Consider the following 20522-nt stretch of genomic DNA (forward strand, 5'->3'; position numbering starts at 1 on the left):
AGTTTGCCTCTTTATGAATATGTCATAGACTGTAATAATGTCAGTCTCTCCTAATCAACTCACGAATATCACTAATAATATTCAAACACGGGGTCTTTATCATTTTCTCCGTGCATGCGAGATCCCCTAATAGCTACGTACTAAAGAATCACTTTCAAGCTCCACATGCCTATATCTGTCCTCTATTTCAACACAACAAAACATAATATTAGCCCAAAGCATAGTCGTTAAGCTAACCCCAACACTTAATCGAAATTAGAACCCACAAAGTTATACATACTTTGATAGTCGCACACAACCCCTCTTATTGTACTTTTTTCTAACTTCCCTTTTAACTTTAAATAAAAAGTATTCATTTAATAATTAATACTAATTTTTAAATTTTATAAAAATGCTCATGAGAAATGTAAGTATTTAATTGGTAATTTGTAATTGTTTTTTTAAAAAATATTTTTACATAAATTTACAACAATTGACATCACTTCACAACTTTTTATATGTATTGCCAACTTATAAGTTGATGTGTTTTATAACAAATTAATCTCATGCATGAATATATAAATTTACGTGCATATACTATTAATTAAAAAGTTTAGTCCTCAGTACTCCGTAACTAACTAATCTGTAGCAATTGGATGGTACCAAAATTATCCCCCTTCTCTCAGTTCTCTGATCTTGATAAAGCAACGATCCAAGGAACGAAAAAGGGCATGCTAGTCATTGTAATGTGACGACGGAAAGTAATTCCAAAAACGAGAAAATTTGGATTTTTCAATTCCGTGGTTGGGCGTGGTTGGCGGTTTCATCTTAGAGACGTATATAAAACGATAACTCGAAGGCAGCGCAGCCTGCGCATTTCTTTATCCGTTCTTCGCTCCCTTCCTTCTTAGTGCTTCTCAGTTCTCTATCGTATTCCACCGATCCAGATCTGATCGCCCTCCAAACGCTGAGAAGAAAAGTTTGAAACGCAGAGATTTTAACCGAAACACAACGTAATGGCGGTGGTATCGCCTATGGCCAAGTACAAGCTGGTGATAGTCGGCGATCAATCGGTCGGCAAAACCAGCATTATCACTCGCTTCATGTTCGACAAATTCGATACTACCTATGAGGTATGATCTAGATTTCTTTCAATGCTCGCATTAAAATGCTTTCTTCTCAAATTTGCCGTTTTAAACAATTCTCCGGCTTGTCGTGGGATGAAGGTAGGTCATGTGTATGGACAGATTTTCATTTACTTTTTTGTTTCTAACGTAAATGTAGGTGGATCTTATTTTCTCGTATGCTCCGTGTTTAATTTTGAAGTATTTAGATATTTTGATGAAGCGGATCAAGGAGTTCCTCTACAGCTGTGTATGTTCTCATATATGGTTAAGAAAGAATTCGAGTTTTTGAAATTGAATTACTGTTTGTACAACCATAGAAGGATAGATTGCCAATTGCCAAATCAATACATTATATATTTTTATATAGGATTATTTTGAAATGTTTGAATTTAAACATGCAACTAGCTAGGTAATTGTGGTGTACTTGCATATGATTTGCGGAGTATGAGATTAGTTTCTCAACAAATGATGCTTATTTAATTCTAAGTAGTTAAACTTACCTGCCAAGGACCTTATAGTCCAGTGGCATCAAACCCTTCCCTTTATACGGGAGGTGGTGAGTTCGAGTTTCAGTGGGGGCAATATTGACTCTTGTGCTTCAATAGGTTGAGAAAGTAGTTATGAACAGATACTTTTAGTCCATTGACTATAATCTTCTTCCCACATTTTATTTAGAACTATTAGGTCCTGTTTGGTAAATTATCAGCCTATAAGCCAATTTTGGCTTATTTGATCACTATTAGTTGTTTGGTTAATAAGCTTTTTGTAACTCCAAAATGCTAAAAATCAAAAGGCTACTCAAAGTAGCATTTTCAATTAGCTTTTTGAGAAAAGAAATTATACCAAACAGCTATCACCACTACCAACTAATTTATCAAACAAATTTCTACAATCAGTCAATATTATCAACAAATCATACCTTCTAACCTAAATAGCCTTACCAAACAGGGCCTTAATCTTATCAAATTTGGTAGTCAAGTACTATGTATGTTTTTCTTGTCACGTTTGGTCCTATCGACCAAATACTTTTCAACAATTGACCAGAAAACTTAATTTTATTCTTGTTTGAAAAAGTTTAAAGGACAAAGTTGTCTTTTCAAATCTCAATATACACTACAATTACTAAAACTTTGAAAATTGCCCAAAATGTGAAGCTTCTTGTGATTTTTGGGTGTAGAGCGACATGAGAAAAGGGTTAGGTTTCCTACATTTCCTTCAATTTTAGATTTTTTTTTTTGAAATAATGATAGTAGTGTGTATTTAGATTTGGAAGGATGACGTGCCTTTGAAGTTGTCTAATAAAGTGATAAGAGAAAAATTAGAAGAAGATAATAGCTAATGGCCAAAAATGGCAATAACTCCTAAAAAAAAGTATTGAGATGGTGGGTTGTGTTGTCGTAAACCCATGAAGACTCACTTCAAAATCACGCATTCAAACTTACATTTGTCACGATTTTGAAGCTTTTCCTTACATTTTTGTTACAACATGCAGGCTACCATTGGAATTGATTTTTTAAGTAAGACAATGTATCTTGGAAATCGACCAGTTCGCTTGCAACTCTGGTAGGGTTATCATTTATTCTTAACAGGCAACATATTTGAGTCAGTGCATATGTTGGTTTTAGTTTTATTTTTAATTTTGGGTTCGTGCCAAGCCTTTTAGCATGGTCAAGATTAACAATTTTACCTTATATTATGCTTTCCTGCTGAACATAGGCATACATTTATATTGAATGAACGGAAGAGAACATATAAATGAAAGTTCATGCTAATTGATTATTCCTTAAAATTTGTTTTAAATATAATTAAATATTACTCCATAGTCTTCTTAACATTTCATTTCCAACTTCATACAGGGATACTGCTGGTCAGGAGAGGTTTAGAAGTTGTATCCCTAGTTACATAAGAGATTTTTCTATTGCAGTGATAGTATATGACGTTACAAGTGAGTTTACTAGTTAAAGTGACCATGCAAGAGATTTCTTTATATTTCTCTATTTTTTACCTAATCAAAATTTTTTGAGGACAAAATCTAGAAAATTTTAATTAATGCAATGTTTTCTTTTGATTGACATATCTATCTTTTTGTACAATTTTACCCATCAAATGTGACAAACCATAGTTAATAGCCAAACTATTACATTTGCAGACCGTCAATCATTTTTGAACACTTCAAAGTGGATTGAGGAAGTACAGGCTGAAAGAGGAAATGATGTCATTATTGTTCTTGTTGGGAACAAAATTGATCTTGTTGATAAAAGGTAAGGTCAGTGGTTTCTCTTTTAATTCCATCTTTCACAAGTGTATTGCTAAATGATGAAATAGATTTGTGCTTCTTTTGTATTTTTATTGAAGTTGTTGAACTGTTTGTACCTTAGTAAATTGAGGTTTCTTTGATTTTCATCAACTCTGTTCTCTTCATTGAATCCTAACTGAAAGTTGCATATATCTAATTATTTATATGATTGGTGCCCATTGTTTTATTGCTTTCGAAAATTTTCATGCAATTTATGTCTAAACATTGAAAAACACAAATGCACCTTGGATATTAAGTGTAAATCTATGAAAATGTGTCATTCTTTAATTTTCTGATATCAGCCTCAATTTTCTAGAACCTCTTTTTTCTGTTTTCATGTTTTCTCCCTTTTATTGATATTTGATAGCATGATATTGTTTGCTTCCATTAGAAAAATTGATCTAAAGAACAAAGAAATTGTTTTGAAAGAAAAGATACAAATTGATTACATCATTTTTAAATTTGTCTCTCAACATATACTCCATATCATTTCTCACAAATATTCTATGATGATTATGCTATTTAAACAGGCAAGTTTCAATAAAAGAAGGTGGTGCCAAGGCTCGTGAGTTCAGTTTCATGTTTATAGAAACTAGTGCTAAAGATAGATTTAATATCGAGGTAAAGTTATGACATCCTTAATGTGGTTGTTAGTATGAAACATGATTCACAATTTCCGTTAATGTTTGAATGAAATCGGTTGGTTTTATGACTACGTAGTCAGTTGGTGAGCCAACATAATAAAAAAACTGATTGGAATGTTGCCAAAACAAAAATTTATTGCCTTGTGTGCGATCAGAGCCCTTAACCTTGTTTAGGGCACTAGCAATGTATTTATACATGAAGATTGAGCTTTTGGAAGGCAAGAAACCGATCTATCGCTTTACATACTAGTAGTTTCCTTTTACGCTGGTAGTTTCCAATGACGCGCCGATCTGCCCCGAGTCGACCTAGTCTCCAACTGAACGATTTCTCTCATCTATCTGCCCAATTGTCTCACCTGGTTATCTGATTAATTCTTTCACTCGATCCTTCGTTTCACTCCTCTACTTGTCCGTTTATCCGTTCGACTACCATACTCATCATTCCATCCGCCTAGATCTCGTCCATCCATTTGCCTGACTACCATATTCGTCGATTTGGCCACTGAACTCCCCCACTCATCCATCCAGCCTGATTCCACTACTCATTCGGCCACCCGCACGACTCCCCTACTCATTCGTTTAGCCGCTTAACACCTACACTCGTCTATCAAGTTGCTTGACTCCCCTTCTCATCCACCCAACTCCTTGCCCCTTTGCTCGATTCCTATGATTTCCCCCGTCCCCCGCTTGATTCCTCTGCCATGCGCACCTCGATTCCTTCCTTCTACATCGGTCAGTTGCCTAATTATCACACCTAACTGGGTTCATCTAGTCCCTCACTTAGTTGCCTAGTTATCACACCTCTAATCCTCTTAAGGTTTAGCCCTCACACCTGAAATTCCAAAACCTTCAAGAATTCATTTTTCAAGGAGGTGTGGTTGATTGAGCGTTTTTAGACTTTTTTTTAAGGCCTCTTGTCGACCTTCAAACTTCAAATCGTCTATCGACTCTTTTTTCAAGGAAGCGCGATTGACCGAATGTCGACTACGCTCGATCTTCAAACTTCAAATCGTTTATCAACTCCATTTCAAGGAGGCGCGCTTGATCGAGTCTTGACTCCTCTTTCAAGCCTCTGCTCGGCCTTCAAACTACAAACCTTCTATTGACTCCTTCAAGGACGAACATGATTGACCGTGCACCCATTCCTTTTTCAAGCATCTGGTCGAACTTCAAACTCCAAACTGTTTATCGACTCATTTTCTTAAGGAAGTGTGATTGATCGTGCACCGACTCATTTTTCAGGCCTCTAGTCGACTTTAAACCCCAATTTGTATATCCACACTTTTTTCAAGGAGGCGTGTTGACCAAGCGTCGACTTTTCTTTCAGGCATCTAATTGACCTTCAAACGCCAAATCGTCTATTGACTCCTTTTTAAAGGAGGCACGGTTAATCAAGCTTTGACTCCTTTTTCAGGCATCTAGTCGACATGAACCCAACCCTTCTTTGTGGTCTCGACCGTTTTCGTTACTCGGGCCTAAAATCGTCGCAGCTTTTTACTTTCCCGCTATTAATTTCAATTAAACTCCTAATAGCTTTTTAAATGTGCCTCACGTCACTTCACTCGTTCACCTACTAATGCCTTATATCTCCGTCACGTGTCAACATCTTCTCACCCCTCTTCTCCTATAAATACCCACATCTTTCACCACTAATTTTCCCTTGCTAAAATTTTACTGTCAGAGTTGTTCATCGACGTTGCCTTGTCAAAACTCCGACAACTCTGTCAACCCTCTGTCTTCATTCTCAATCATCCCAAGGTCTACTTCTCGTCTTTTTCTTCTAGCTATGTTACCGTTTCTTTCCTTTCATTTCGATATCTAACCTTCCAACTCTCCCCTCCAATCGTATCGTGATTACTGAAAACTCCACCCCGACCTCTACTTCTCACCACCATCAACCTCAATCTAATGAAGTCGCTCATGGAGCTTTCCACCACCATTCTCGCCGCCAGGGATCACTACATTTCCAACCCTCATCCCAATAGTTACATTGGGATCCATTACTGATTCGTTTGATATAGGTTTCGAGCCCCTCTACATACATTCCTCACTTTTTTAAGGTTATTTTGGGGTTTTGTTGTGTCAACTGGTCCCCAACTCTTACCAACTCCTCTCCTACTTTCGGACTAAGTACGAGGCACTTAGCTTCCTGCAATCCATGCCTTTTTTTTCCTCTAGCTCTTTTTGGTCCCCTAAGCGGGCAATTATTCTTTTTCATCCAACTAGTTGTGCTCCATGAGCCTTTCAGCTTTTCGCAAGCTTGGTGGACTTCTTTCTTTCTTCTAACTAAGAAACCCGCTTGCGACCAAGAAATATCAATATCAGTCGCCTTCCTCCTCAAGCTTGTGTCTGTCTCGGCAAGCCATTGTTCGCAACTGAAGGCCCTTGACAGGGCCAACTTCTTGCCAAAAGGTCTACTACCACAGGTCGAATCAACCCTTTTTTCCTTGACTCTGCTTCTAACTTCATATATTTCATTTTCAAGCAACGACGCCGAGTCTTCTTTCGATGAAGAGCATAACGAGTCGACTGGGGATGTTTCGACTGACTACCCCAAACACCCGACTACTCCAACTACTAGTCCTTTAGCCTAGCCAATTGAAATGGGTGACTGTCGGGCCTTTCTCTAATATTGCTTCAAGAGTCGGGCCTCCGTTGCGGATAAGAGCTAGCAAGGGTCCATCCGCTTCCATCGCCTCAACCTAACGTTCCCTTGGCTATTAGGAGGTCGCCAATCGCTGTCCCAACGAAAGCTGAAAAGAAGAGGGAAATCGACCACGCTGCGAGTTGCCAGACTGCCTTCGCCAATTGAGTCATCCGATGCCTCTGCCTCCAAGAAGATCGAGTTGGCCTTAGAGTTCAGGTTCGAGGAGGCCATCATCAAGGGGAAGTTCTTAGTTTTTGATTGGGTGGAGAATGTACTATTCCCCTAGGACCAACGTGTTATGGAGGAAACTCCCTCCGACAAGTTGTTAGAGTCCATCTCCTACCACAATATCTTTTCTCAAGGTTATTCTTCTTATGTCTTAGTTTTCTAATATTGATTTCTTTTCGTTGCAGTCCCTCATGGCTCAAGTCGTGCTTCGCATTCAAGTCATCAAACTAGAATCTACCTTGGAGGCAGAGCGGAAGAATGTGGAGCGGCAGATGTTAGAGGTGGGGACTTCCTGCCAGGAGGCCTTAAACAAATACAAGGGGTCGGCTATTTTTCGGGAGGATGTTATGGCAGAGGCTCGTTGTCATCTACAGGAGTTGGCTATGGAGTGGCTGGGCACATCAGTTGGGAAACAATACCTGGTCAACTCTAGAAATAAGGACTATCACTCGAGTGCACAAGATATGCAGAAGAGAATTTATGCGGTGTTTCTAGCCCGAGATCCTACTTTTGTGCCCGAGGAGCAAGGTTTTCCCGGATGGCTGGCTGATTATGAGCCCCAAGTCGCCGTTCCTACTACCCCCGCTAATCACCAGGGGGTCGAGGACACTGAAAGCATTGGCGATAGTTCAAAGATCCTGATGGACCCTGCATATTTGGACTCGGCTAACCTTACAGTTTTGGCAGTGATGGATCATACTCCAGTTCCCCCGTTACCCGACACCGAACGTCAGACTATTACGGACCTAAAGGAAGAAGATGATCAATCAAGCGCCTTGCAACTTAATCACACCCACCGCGATGCAACCGACTTCTTTTCACCTACTGGGCCATCGAAGAATGGAGTGACCAGAGTCCCTCAGGTACTCTTCCCTTGGGACCAGTGTGCCATGGAGGATGATCTTGCAGACAAGCTATTAGAGTCCATTTCCTACTATGGTACATTTTCGGTTATTCATCTTTTATCGTAGTCTTTTAATCTTGATTTCTTTTTGTTGTAGTCTCTTATAACCCAGGCTGAGTTCTGCAAACAAGTCAAGCTTCTCTTGGGCAGAGTTAAAGCCATCCAGTGGGACCCCACCTACCATGCCAAGCAGATGGAGGACCTGAACCTTCAGATCGACCAATTGAAATCTACCTTAGAGGCAGAGCGAAAGAATGTTGAGCGGCTGATGCTAGAGGTGGCTACTTCTCGCCAGGCGGCCTTGGACGAGTATAAGGGGTTGGCCATTTTCCAGGAAGATGTTGTGGTAGAGGCTCGTCGACATCTGCCGGAGTTAGCCATGGAGTGGCTAGGCACGTCGATTGGGGAGCAGTACCTCGTTGACTCCTCAAAGAAGAACTACCACTCAGGTGCACAGGATATGCAGAAGGAAATTTATGCAGTGCTTCTAGCCCAAGATCTTACTTTTGTGCCTGAGGAAGAAGGCTTTCCCGGATGGCTGGTTGACTATGAGTCTTGGGTCACTGTTCCTGCTACCCTCGCTAATCACCAGGGGGCCAAGGACACTGAAAGAGTCACCTAAAAGGTGCAAATGGAAATTTAAAGATCTCATAAGACATATCTGGACTCGACTACTAACATCGAGCGTCAGACTATTATGGACCTGGAGGAAGAAGAGGATCAGTTCTTTGCAACTTAATCGCACCCATTGTGGGGCAAACAAATCCGTCCAACCCACTGGGCCATCAGATAGTGGAGCGACCGGAGCCCCTCAATCTAGGGCTTAATTGTGTTCGATCAGAACTGTTTTGTTTTGTTTTTTTTTTTTTAAATAAAAATTGCCCCCCCCCCTCCCCCCTCCAATTGTAATAGAAATAGGGTCTTTTGAAAATTTTAATGAAAGTGAAAATGATCGGGGCTTAATTGTGTCCGATCCATCGTGGTTCGCTCACTTTCCTTCCTTGTGCACCTCGTGTAACATCCCAATTTTCCTTATCCAAAATTTCACTATTTTTTTACAATAAATCACTTTCATTTGCGGAAACATAATCTTCTAACCAATAAGAAATGAGATATTATCGCCACGTTCAGATATTTAACTATATCCAAATGCACATGCTAAAATTCAACTTAATTAAAAACAACCAATTTCTAACAACAACCTTTAAGTTATCTAAAACTCCAAAGTTTGAACTAAGGGATGAATATTTGCTTACATGCTCCAAATTTCATGCAAGAAGTACTTGCAACAAAATGGAGAAGGAGAGAACGAAACAAAGAAACACGCAAATTCAGCATAAAACTTGTAAGATTAATTTCACCTCGTAAAAATAATTTTTACGCATAGTTTATGATATTTAAGATTCTCAATATGTGAATGTATATATATGAGAAAAATAAGATTATAGTTTAGCCATAAAGCGCTTTCAATAATCTCTTTAAAACATAATTTTCAGAACATTTCATCACAACTATCAACTATATGAATAGTAATTTTCCCAAATGGGAGAAGAAAAGTAATTTTCCCAAATTAGGGTTATTCCATAGCTTTTTAAAATAATATTCTTTTTCGAAATCCATTTTTCAATAAATATGGAAAATACTATTCTTTTCAAAAATCATTCTTATGAAGAAATACTATTCTTTTCAAATATCAATTTTTTGATAAATATGGAGAAATACTATTCTTTTCAAATATTCATTTTTTTTCAATAAATATGAAGAATATAGTATTTTTTTTCTAAATCATTTTCAATGGGACATGGTCATATATGAATAAGCCCTGGTGAACTATAATCATTCAACTGAATACTACGCAAAAAAATTCATTTTAATGGAAATGAACTAAAATTTTAAGTGTACCACCGCAAGAGGTTTCCAAACCCAATAGATAGTAAATGATCTAAGTAGGTAGGATATGTTTCTTCTAACTACTACTCAATAGTTAGTATGTTTTCTCTAAAATAGTAAATACGTGATTTCTCCAAATTTTATAATTATTCTCTGAATATATACTTTTCCAAAATTACATTATTTCTTCAAAATATATAATTTCTTCAATTATATACTTTTCCAAAATACATTATTTTTTCAAAATACATAATTTCTCTCTCTCTCTCTCTCTCTCTCTGTATATGTATATATATATATATATATATATAATTTTTAAATTTTTAAGTATATATATTTCTTAAAATATATTTTCTTCGAAAATGTATAACACTTTTACACTTATCAAAATATATACAACATATTTATAATATCACAAAAATATACCAATATAATTAACATACTATGTATGTATGCACTTCCAAATCTCCACACACACACACACATTAATCTTACCAATGAAGTCAAGATTCACATCAACACTTGATAGCCTCCTACCTCAGCTCCTTGATAGGAAACTGTGAACCAATGCAAAAAAATAAATCTAATTTATTTTTTGAGTACTACTGACTCTGTTACAATGTAGTATCTACGGAAGCACAACGAGTCAACAGTTACATCTACTGAGGCTCGAACCCACTCTCATCATTCATGTGAGAGTGTTAACCGGGACACCAGGTGCCACTTATCTTTGGCAAAAAAATCTTAGTTCAGTGGACAGTGATAGAGCGCGTGGCTTTTAACCACGTGGCCGTGGGTTCATTCCCCACAGATGGGGACTATGATACCATGCAATCAAAATTTGTAAATGATTAAAGATTTGTAAAATCTAATTTATTTATTTCTACTTTTACTATTATTATTATTATTATTATTATTATTATTATTACCGGATCAACATCATCGATCATCATCACCAACCCATCATTATCATCTCATCATCAACAAACTTCATCTAATCGTCATCAACATCATTCTTTTGCGCATCCTCAAGCTTTGTTTCTTCATTAACTTCGCCGGCCATCCTCAATCACACCGTCGTCTACTGCTGTAGCCACGGGAGATCCGATCGCCGCCGCCGTAGCTCAGCTCGCCGGAGCTATTGGTCACCGCTGCCGCTGTCCACGCCACCACTGCTCAACCATCCAGCTCCGAAGGCCTTGTTGCTGCACGGTGTTTCACCGGACGGAGAAGGGAGATCGGAGACGAGAGTGCGAGAGGGAGAGAGATAATGAGATAGGCTGGAAATGGGGAAAACAAATAGAGAAGGAAAGGAGTAAACGAGGGTGTCGGCTGGGGAGGAAGGGGGATAGAAAAGAAAGGAAAAAGGAGAAAATTAAAGGAGAAAAAGAAAGTGGAAAGGAGATGGACCAAAATTAGCGGAGGAGAAAAGGAAAAGAGAGAAAAAGTAGAGTGATTTCCTTTTTTTTGTCCTACTTTTATTGGCCTGTTTCTAATTTTAGTCCACTTTTGTTATTTTTGCCATATTAAGTCTGCATTTATTAAACATGTTCCACTTTTGATCCAGCGTTAAGTATTCCGTCAAATGGCCGTTGGAAGCAGGGCTGATTCTGTCTTTTTACTTTGGTCTCTTCTCTTTTAAGCTCTTCACGTCCCTTTCTGAAGCACAATGAAGACGACGTTGCAGGATTTCGAGACTGGAGGTTACGTTGCTGTAATCGACCATCTCTTCGAACACTTAAATGCTCCTAAATGGGTCGATTTCTCCGCCCCCGACGACACCGCTTCCGTCGACGACGAAGCTTGGTTTTGCCCCTATTGATTTCTCTTTGAACACTTCAAGCTTGGACCAATTCTTATGTATCTATTAATGCAAGCTTACCCATTTTTTTTGGAATCAAAATCCAGTTGTTATCCCCAATCCTTCTTCAACTTTTGTTCTGTATATGACTCCAACAACAATCATTGAGCAGCCATCCACACACGTCTCTCTAGTTGTTCAACCCAGTAGTAGGACCCATGGTTTAAGCAAGCAAGATTCTAGACACAACTACACAAGTCAGATCAAGAAGATAAAAGACCAAAGCAGTGCAAAGCTTAAAAGATAAAAGACAAGATAGAAAGACCAAAATAACCCTGGAGTTCACGGCTATTAAACGGAAATAATAACGGTGAACTGAAATTGGAACATGTTTAATAAATACGGACTTAATGTGGCAAAAATAACAAAAGCGGACTAAAATTGAAAACGGGCTAATAAAAGTAGGACCAAAAAAGGAAATCACTCGAAAAAGTAGAAGGAAAGTGAGTTTTGGTGTGTATAATTGATGTGGAGTGGTAGAAAAATGGGAAATAAGGAGAAAAAAGAGGAAATAATGTTGTGGGTGGAGTGATTTTTGGTATTATTTAAAAATAAAATTTGTTGGTGGGTTATGGTTTTTCAACCGTTCTTATATCGTGGACCGCGGTCCCAAAACGACGTCGTTTTAGTAAGTGGGAGACGTATTGAAACTACAGTTCATTCATTGAAACTACAGTTCATTCCAGCCTTACATTTGTTTTGATATTATCGAATGAAACTGTAGTTATATCAAAAAGTAACTGTAGTTGTGTTAAAAAGAAAGTGCAGTGTATATGAAAAGATACTGAATAACAGTTTCACTTTTGTGTTTGATATTATCGAATGAAAATGTAGTTATATCAAAAAGTAACTGTAGTTGTGTTGAAAAGAAAGTGCAGTGTATATGAAAAGATACTGAATAACAGTTTCACATTTGTGTTTTTATATTATCGAAAGAAACTGTAGTTATATCAAAAAGTAACTGCAGTTGTGTTGAAAGGTAACTGCAGTTGTGTTGAAAAGAAAGTGCAGTATATATGAAAAGAAAGTGCAGTATATATGAAAAGAAAGTGAGTGGCGCGAATTCATCCGTCTGTTTTCATTAATCAAAACGACGTCGTTTTGGGACCGCGGTCCACAATTGTGGACCACGGTCCACGATATAATTTGCGGTTTTTCAATATAGATTGTTCATTCCATCAAATATGGTTTAGAAATGGTAAGAATTTGGTGGGTTATGATTTTTCAATATAGGTTGTTCATTCCATCAAATATGGTTTAGAAATGGTTGGATCCCACCCATGTAAATGGAGCAAATCGTTTAGTCAGTCCCCTACCACTTAGTGTGTTGACCGTTGAAACTAAAAGTTAGTTTTCTGGCTATCGGCGGGAGGAATATCTTTGGACAAAAACTCAAAAAATAAATATACACATACATATTAAATACATTATTCTACTTGCAGTAAGAATTTATTTAATTTAATTACCTAAGCTTTTTCATTTGCAGTAAAAACAAAATCAATTGAAAATGCCATCTCATATTGAGTATTTCATATAACATTGTGACACATGCCAATTAAGAAGTGATCAATATTTCCTCTCCTATTTTGCAATTTGTTAAAGATTAACTACGGAGAAATTCAATGGAAAATCATATTAAGAATTTTGTGTAGCAGCAGCACCAATACATTTAGCTCCTGTGTCAATGCCAACATCTTATACTGTACTTGTTTGGGAAAAGTTATCTAATCAAATTTGAAATTTTGATTTTTTTTTCCCTTTTACTACTTATGAATTAAATCTCGAAAATTTTGCTAAAAATAATGAATTTGGGAAAGCACTATACACCAAATCATCTATTGCCTACATGTTTGGTAAAACATCGGATTGCTAAACCTAAAATTTAGCTTATTTAGTACAAGAATTTTCAAGTAGCTTGGTGTTAATCATTGATTAATAACAATTCATAATCATAACTCATTAACCATAATAAACTTTACAAAATTAACCGTTTCTCATTTACTTCAACAACAATTATAAATAAATAAATAAATAAAAACCATAACAAAACAAGAAGAATCTAATCAAATTATAACGAACAATATAATAGTTACTAACGAATCACTTTCATGCTCTACATGCCTATATTCTCTATTTCAACACAACAAAACATAATATTAGCCCAAAGCTCAATTGCTAAGCTAACCCCAACACTTGATCGAAATTAGAACCCACAAAGCTATATATACTTTGATAGTCGCACACAACCCCTCTTATTGTACTTTTTCCTAACTTCCCTTTTAACTTTAAATAAAAAGTCTCCATTTAATTAATACTAATTTTAAAATGTTATAAAAATACTCATGAGAAATGTAAGTATTTAATTGGTAATTTGTAATTGGTTTTAAAAAAATAATATTTTTACATAAATTTACAACAATTGACATATCACTTCACAACTTTTTATATGTATTGCGAACTTATAAGTTGATGTGTTTTATAACAAACTAATCTCATACATGAATATATAAATTTACGTGCATATAATATTAATTAAAAAGTTTAGTCCTCACTACTCCGTAACTAACTAATCTGTAGCAATTGGATGGTACCAAAATTATCCCCCTTCTCTCAATTCTCTGATCTTGATAAAGCAACGATCCATCATCCAAGGAACGGAAAAGGGCATGCTAGTCATTGTAATGTGACGACGGAAAGTAATTCCAAAAACGAGAAAATTTGGGGTTTTTCCGTGGTTGGGCGTGGTTGGCGGTTTCATCTTAGAGACGTATATAAAACGATAATTCAAAGGCAGCCTGCGCATTTCTTTATCCGTTCTTCGCTCCCTTCCTTCTCACTTCTCAGTGCTTCTCTCTCGTATTCCACCGATCCAGATCTGATCGCCCTCCAAGCGCTGAGAAGAAAAGTTAGGAAAGCAGAGATTTTAACCGAAACACAACGCAATGGCGGTGGAATCGCCTCCGTCCAAGCACAAGCTGGTGATACTCGGTGATGAATCGGTCGGAAAAACCAGCATTACCACTCGCTTCATCTGCCGCAAATTCAATACTACCTATAAGGTATGATCTAGATTTCTTTCAATGGCCGCATTAAAATGCTTTCTTCTCAAATTCACCGTTATAAACAATTCTCCGGCTTGTCTTGGGATGAAGGTAGGTCATGTGTATGGACAGATTTTCATATACTTTTTTGTTTCTAACGTAAATGTAGGTGGATCTTATTTTCTCATCGTATGCTCCGTGTTTAATTTTGAAGTATTTAGATATTTTGATTAAGCGGATCAAGGAGTTCCAATTCAGCTGTGTTTGTTCTCAAATATGGTTAAGAAAGAATTCGAGTTTTTCAAATTGAATTACTGTTTGTACAACCATAGAAGGATAGATTGCCAAAATAATAAGGTATTGTTACTTTTGGTCCGACTATAATCTTCTTCTCACATTTTATCCAAAACTATTAATCTTATCAAATTTGGTAGACAAGTATGCTTTTCTTGTCACGTTTGGTTCTATCGATCAAATACTTTTCAATTGACTAGAAAAGTTAATTTTATTCTTGTTTGGAAAAGTTTCAAGGGAAAATTTGTCCTTTTAAATCGATCTTAATATACACTACTATTACTGAAACTTCAAAAATTGCCCGAAATGTGAAGCTTCTTGTGATTTTTGGGTGTAGATCAACAGGAAAAAAGGGTTAGGTTTTCTACATATCCTTCAATTTTGATTTTTTTTTAAAAAAAAAAATAGTGACAGTAGTGTGTATTTAGATTTGGAAGGACGACATGCCTTTGAAGTTGTATGACCTTTGAAGTTGTATGATAAAGTGATAAGAGAAAAATTAACATTAACATTTATAGCTGGTGCGTGTTTGCCAAACATTGGTTTGTAAGACCAAATTTGGCAAGAAAAGCGCACTAAATGTGGCAAAGATTAATAGTAGGGATCAAATGTGAGAAGAAGATAATAGCTAAGGGCCAAAAATGTCAATAAATCCTTAAAAAAAAATATTAAGATGGTGGACTGTGTTATCTTAAACCTATAAATACTCATATGCGTGCACGCATTCAAACTTACATTTGTCACGATTTTGAAGCTCTTCCTTACATTTTTGTTACAACATACAGGCTACAATTGGAATTGATTTTTTTTCAAAGACGGTGTACCTTGAAGATCGAACAGTTCGCTTCCAATTCTGGTAGGGTTATCATTTATTCTTAACAGACAACATATATGGGTTAGTACATATGTTGATTTCACAGGACACATTTTAAAAGCTAAATAAAATATCAACAGACATTCAAGTATTTTAGTAGTTACTCTTTTTGTGGGGGTGTCTGTGTGGTTTTAGTTTTATTTTTATTTTTGGGTTCCTGCCAAGCCTTTTAGCATGGTCAAGATTTACAATTTTACCTTATATTCTGCTTTCATGTTGAACATAGTCATACATTTTATAAATGAAAGTTTATACTGATTGATTATTAAGAGATTGGTGGTGTACCCTGTGTTCATAAATATAATTAAATATTACTCCATAGTCTTCCTAACATTTCATTTCCAACTTCATACAGGGATACTGCTGGTCAGAAGAGGTTTAAAAGTCTTATCCCATGTTACGTAAGAGATTCTTCTGTTGCAGTGATAGTATATGATGTTGCAAGTGAGTTACTAATTGAAATGACCATGCGGGAGATTTCTTTATATTTCCTTGTTTTTGACCTACTCAAAATTTTTTGAGGAAAATTTAGAAAATTTTAATTAATGCAATGTTTTCTTTTGATTGACATATCTATTTCTTTGTACAATTTTACCCATCAAATGTGACAAACTATAGTTAATAGCCAAACCATCACATTTGTAGACCGTCAATCATTTTTGAACACTTCAAAATGGATTGAGGAAGTACGCACTAACCGAGGAAATGATGTCATTATTGTTCTTGTTGGGAACAAAATTGATCTTATTGATAAAAGGTTGGTTTCTCTTTTAGTTCCATCTTTCCAAAGTTTATTGCTAAATGATCAAATAGATTTGTGCTTATTTTGTATTTTGATTGAAGTTGTTGAACTGTTTGGACGTCAGTAAATTGAGATTTCTTTGATTTCATTAACTCTATTTTCTTCTTTGAATTCTGCCATGATTTCCTTACTGAAAGTTGCATATATCCTATTATTTATATGATTGGTGCCCATTGTTTTTTTGCTTTTGAAAAATTTCTTGCAATCTATGTCTAAATATTGATATTTGAAATCTGTGAAAATGTGACATTCTTTAATTTTTCGATATCAACTTCAATTTTTTAGAACCTCTTTTTTCTGTTCTCATGCTTCTCCCTTTTATTGATATTTGATAGCATGATATTGCTTGCTTCCATTAGAAAAATTGATCTAAAAGAACAAAGCAATTGTTTTGAAAGAAAAGATACATATTGATCACATTATCTTTAATTTTGTCTCTTAACATATACTCCATATCATTTCTCAGAAGTATTCTATGATGATTCTGCTATTTAAACAGGCAAGATGATGATTCTGCTATTTAAACAGGCAAGTTTCAATAGAAGAAGGTGATGCCAAGGCTCGGGAGTTTGGTTTAATGTTTATAGAAACCAGTGCTAAAGATGGATTTAATATCGAGGTAAAGTTACCTTAACTTACGGTCTTAATGTGGTTGTTAGTATGAAACATTATTCACAATTTTTGTTTATTGTCCGGATGAAACCAGTTGTCCTTGTTTGCTTTTGATGGTAAGGTGAGCAAATATTCAATTATCCCGGCTTATTTTATGACTAAGTGGGTAGTCAGTTGGCGAGCCAACATAATCGAAAAAATCGATTGGAATGCTGCCAAAAAAATATTTTATTGCCTTGTGTGCGATAAGAGAGCTTAACCTTATTCAGAGCACTAGCAACGTATATATACATGAAGATTGAGCCTTTTGGAAGGCAAGAAACTGATCTAAACTAGGTAAGCAAATCAGTAATAAATGCATACAATTTCTTTCCTAGTTGTTAAGGGATGTTCTCCAATCTATTTCTTTACATATCTGGTAGTTTCCTTTCATGCTGGAAGAGGAACCAATCCTTTATGAATAACAAGTCCAATGTTGCGCCGACCTCTGCCCCGAGTCAACCTGGTCTCCAACTGAACGACTTCTCTCAACCATTTGCCCAATTGTCTCACTTGGTTCCAACTGATCGACAAGCCATTGGAGTCCATCTCCGACCACAATACCTTTTCTCAAGGCTATTTTTCTTCTGTCTTAGTGGTACTAATATTGATTTCTTTTCATTGCAGTCCCTCATGGCTCAGGTTGCGCTTCGCATTCCTGTTGTCAAACTAGAATCTACCTTGGAGGCGGAGCGGAGAAATGTAGAGCGATTGATGTTAAAAGTGGAGACTTCCCGCTGAGAGGCCATAGACGAGTACAAGGGGTCGATCGTTTTTCGGGAGGATGTTATGGCAGAGGCTCGTCGTCATCTACAGGAGTTGGCCATGGAGTGATTGGGCACGCCGGTTGGGAAACAGTACCTAGTTGACTCCAGAAATAAAGACTACCACTCGGGTGCACAGGATATGCAGAAGAGAATTTATGCGGTGCTTCAAGCCCGAGATCCAACATTTGTGCCCGAGGAGCAAGGCTTTCCTGGATGGCTGGCTGACTATGAGCCCCGAATCACCGTTCCAACTACCCCTGCTAATCACCAGGGGGTCGAGGACACTGAAAGAGTCACTTCAGAAGGCACTCGCGACAGCTCAGAGATCCTGATGGACCTTGCATATTTGGACTCGGCTGCTAACCTTACAGCTTTGGCAGCAATGGATCACGATTCGGTTCCCGCGGTACCCGACACCAAACGTCAGACTATTACGGACCTAAAGGAAGAGCAGGATCAATCAAGCGCCTTACAACTTGAGACTAACTTTGTTTCACCTACGGGGCCATCGGAGAGTGGAGTGCACCAGGGGGTTGAGGACAATGAAAGAGTCACTTCAGAAGGCACTTGCGACAGCTCAGAGATCCTGATGGACCTTGCATATTTGGACTCGGTTGCCAACCTTACAGCTTTGGCAGCAATGGATCACGCTCTGATTCCCTCGGTACCTGACACTAAACGTCAGACTATTATAGACCTAAAGGAAGAGCAGGATCAATCAAGCGCCTTACAACTTGAGACCGACTTTGTTTCACCTACTGGGCCATCGGAGAGTGGAGTGACCGGAGAGCAGGATCAATCAAGCGCCTTACAACTTGAGACCAACTTTGTTTCACCTACATCAAGCGCCTTACAACTTGAGACCAACTTTGTTTCACCTACTGGGCCATCGGAGAGTGGAGTGACCGGAGTTGTTTCACCTACTGGGCCATCGGAGAGTGGAGTGACCGGAGAGCAGGATCAATCAAGCGCCTTACAACTTGAGACCAACTTTGTTTCACCTACTGGGCCATCGGAGAGTGGAGTGACCGGAGAGCAGGATCAATCAAGCGCCTTACAACTTGAGACCAACTTTGTTTCACCTACTGGGCCATCGGAGAGTGGAGTGACCGGAGAGCAGGATCAATCAAGCGCCTTACAACTTGAGACCAACTTTGTTTCACCTACTGGGCCATCGGAGAGTGGAGTGACCGGAGTCCCTCAGGTATTCTTCTCTTGGGACCAGCGCGCCATGGAGGATGATTTTGCTGACAAGCTTTTGGAGTCTATTTCCTACCATAGTACCTTTTCTCAAGGCTATTCCTCTTTTATCTTAGTCTTTTAATCTTGATTTCTTTTTGTTGTAGTCCCTCATGGCTCACGCTAAGCTTTGCCAAAAATTCAAGCTTCTGTCGGACAGCGTTGAAGCCATACAGTGGGGCCTTGCTTACCATGCCAAGCAGATGGAGGGCCCCGCTTACCATGCCAAGCAGATAGAGGTTATGAACCTTCAGATCAACCAATTGAAATCTACCTTAGACACGGAGCGGTATAATGCTGAGCGTTTGATGCTAGAGGACTTGAACCTTCGGATCGACCAATTGAAATCTACCTTGGAGTTGGAGCGGAAGAATGCTGAGCGGCTGATGCTGGAGGTGGCTACTTCCCGCCAAGCGGCCTTGGACGAGTACAAGGGGTTGGCCATTTTCTAGGAGGATGTTATGGTAGAGGCTCGCCAACATCTACAGGAGTTAGCCATGGAGTGGCTAGGCACGTCGATTGGGAAACATACCTAGTTGACTCCGGAAAGAAGGACTACCACTCGGGTGCACAGGATATGCAGAAGGAAATTTATGCAGTGCTTTTAGCCCAAGATCCTACATTTGTGCCCGAGGAGGAAGGCTTTCCCGGATGGCTGGTTGACTATGAGCCCTGTGTCAACGTTCCTGCTACCCTCGCTAATCACCAGTGGGTCAAGGACATTGAAAGAGTCACCTCTAAAGGTGCAAGTGGCAATTTAGAGATCTCAGAAGATATATTTGGACTCCACTATTAAGCTTACAGCCTTGGTAGAGATGGATCACGCTATGATTCCCCAGTTACCTAACACCGAACGTCAAACTATTACGCACCTGGAGGAAAAAGAAGATCAGTTCCTTTCAACTTAACCGCACCCGTCGTGGAGCAAACGACTTCATTCCACCTACTATGCCATCAGATAGTAGAGCGATCGAGGCCCCTCAACGAGCGATCAGATCTGTTTTGTTTTTTGCTCCCCCTCTCTCTATTTCCCCTTCTCTCTCTCTCGAATTGTAATAGAGATAGGGTCTTTTGAAAATTTTAATGAAAGTGAAAATGCTCGGTCTAAGTTGGACAAAAATCCTCTTGACTTTCCGCCCATCCCTCCAAAAAAATTGTTCATCTATCTCTCGATGGTCCGCTCACTTTCCTTCCTTGCGCACCCTGTGTAACACCACAATTTTCCACAATTTTCCTTATCTAAAATTTTTCTATTTTTTATTACAATAAATCACTTTC

General features: G+C 38.0%; 3 protein-coding genes and 1 long non-coding RNA gene across 7 annotated transcripts; 3 read left to right on the plus strand and 1 right to left on the minus strand.

Moving 5' to 3' along the window:
* The first annotated feature begins 860 nt into the window (after positions 1-860).
* Positions 861-8816, plus strand: LOC116014035. The gene is made up of 7 exons (XM_031254022.1): positions 861-1112; positions 2599-2669; positions 2963-3051; positions 3256-3367; positions 3933-4023; positions 7107-7784; positions 7923-8816. The coding sequence occupies exons 1-7, from the start codon at positions 996-998 to the stop codon at positions 8445-8447; spliced, it is 1683 nt and encodes a 560-aa protein (XP_031109882.1). The 5' UTR covers positions 861-995; the 3' UTR covers positions 8448-8816.
* Positions 8817-10065: 1249 nt separating this feature from the next.
* On the minus strand, positions 10066-11128 carry LOC116014038. The gene is made up of 2 exons (XR_004097335.1): positions 10645-11128; positions 10066-10272 (listed from the first exon to the last, which is right to left on the minus strand). It is a non-coding gene; the product is annotated as an uncharacterized LOC116014038 (long non-coding RNA).
* Positions 11129-14315: 3187 nt separating this feature from the next.
* On the plus strand, positions 14316-18149 carry LOC116014037 (ras-related protein RABH1e-like). Of its 3 annotated transcripts, none has more exons than XR_004097333.1 (7): positions 14316-14635; positions 15697-15767; positions 16141-16229; positions 16431-16542; positions 17116-17206; positions 17294-17535; positions 17866-17996. XR_004097333.1 is itself a non-coding variant. In XM_031254025.1 (6 exons), exons 1-6 carry the CDS (start codon positions 14519-14521, stop codon positions 17977-17979), a joined length of 594 nt encoding a protein of 197 aa, XP_031109885.1. In that variant the 5' UTR covers positions 14316-14518; the 3' UTR covers positions 17980-18149. The 3 variants fall into 3 exon arrangements, 1 of the variants encoding a protein (XP_031109885.1); XR_004097334.1 differs by lacking the exon at positions 17866-17996 and adding an exon at positions 17622-17858; XM_031254025.1 differs by lacking the exon at positions 17294-17535 and having other exon boundaries at positions 17866-18149.
* LOC116014036 lies at positions 18113-20384 on the plus strand. 2 transcript variants are annotated; one of them, XM_031254023.1, is made up of 3 exons: positions 18113-18845; positions 18930-19209; positions 19352-20384. In XM_031254023.1, exons 1-3 carry the CDS (start codon positions 18145-18147, stop codon positions 19694-19696), a joined length of 1326 nt encoding a protein of 441 aa, XP_031109883.1. In that variant the 5' UTR covers positions 18113-18144; the 3' UTR covers positions 19697-20384. The 2 variants fall into 2 exon arrangements, with proteins under 2 accessions (XP_031109883.1, XP_031109884.1); XM_031254024.1 differs by having other exon boundaries at positions 18113-18798; positions 18964-19209.
* Positions 20385-20522: the final 138 nt, after the last annotated feature.

The sequence above is a fragment of the Ipomoea triloba genome, chromosome 3 (genome assembly GCF_003576645.1).
Source record: "Ipomoea triloba cultivar NCNSP0323 chromosome 3, ASM357664v1".
Taxonomy (NCBI): Eukaryota; Viridiplantae; Streptophyta; class Magnoliopsida; order Solanales; family Convolvulaceae; genus Ipomoea; species Ipomoea triloba.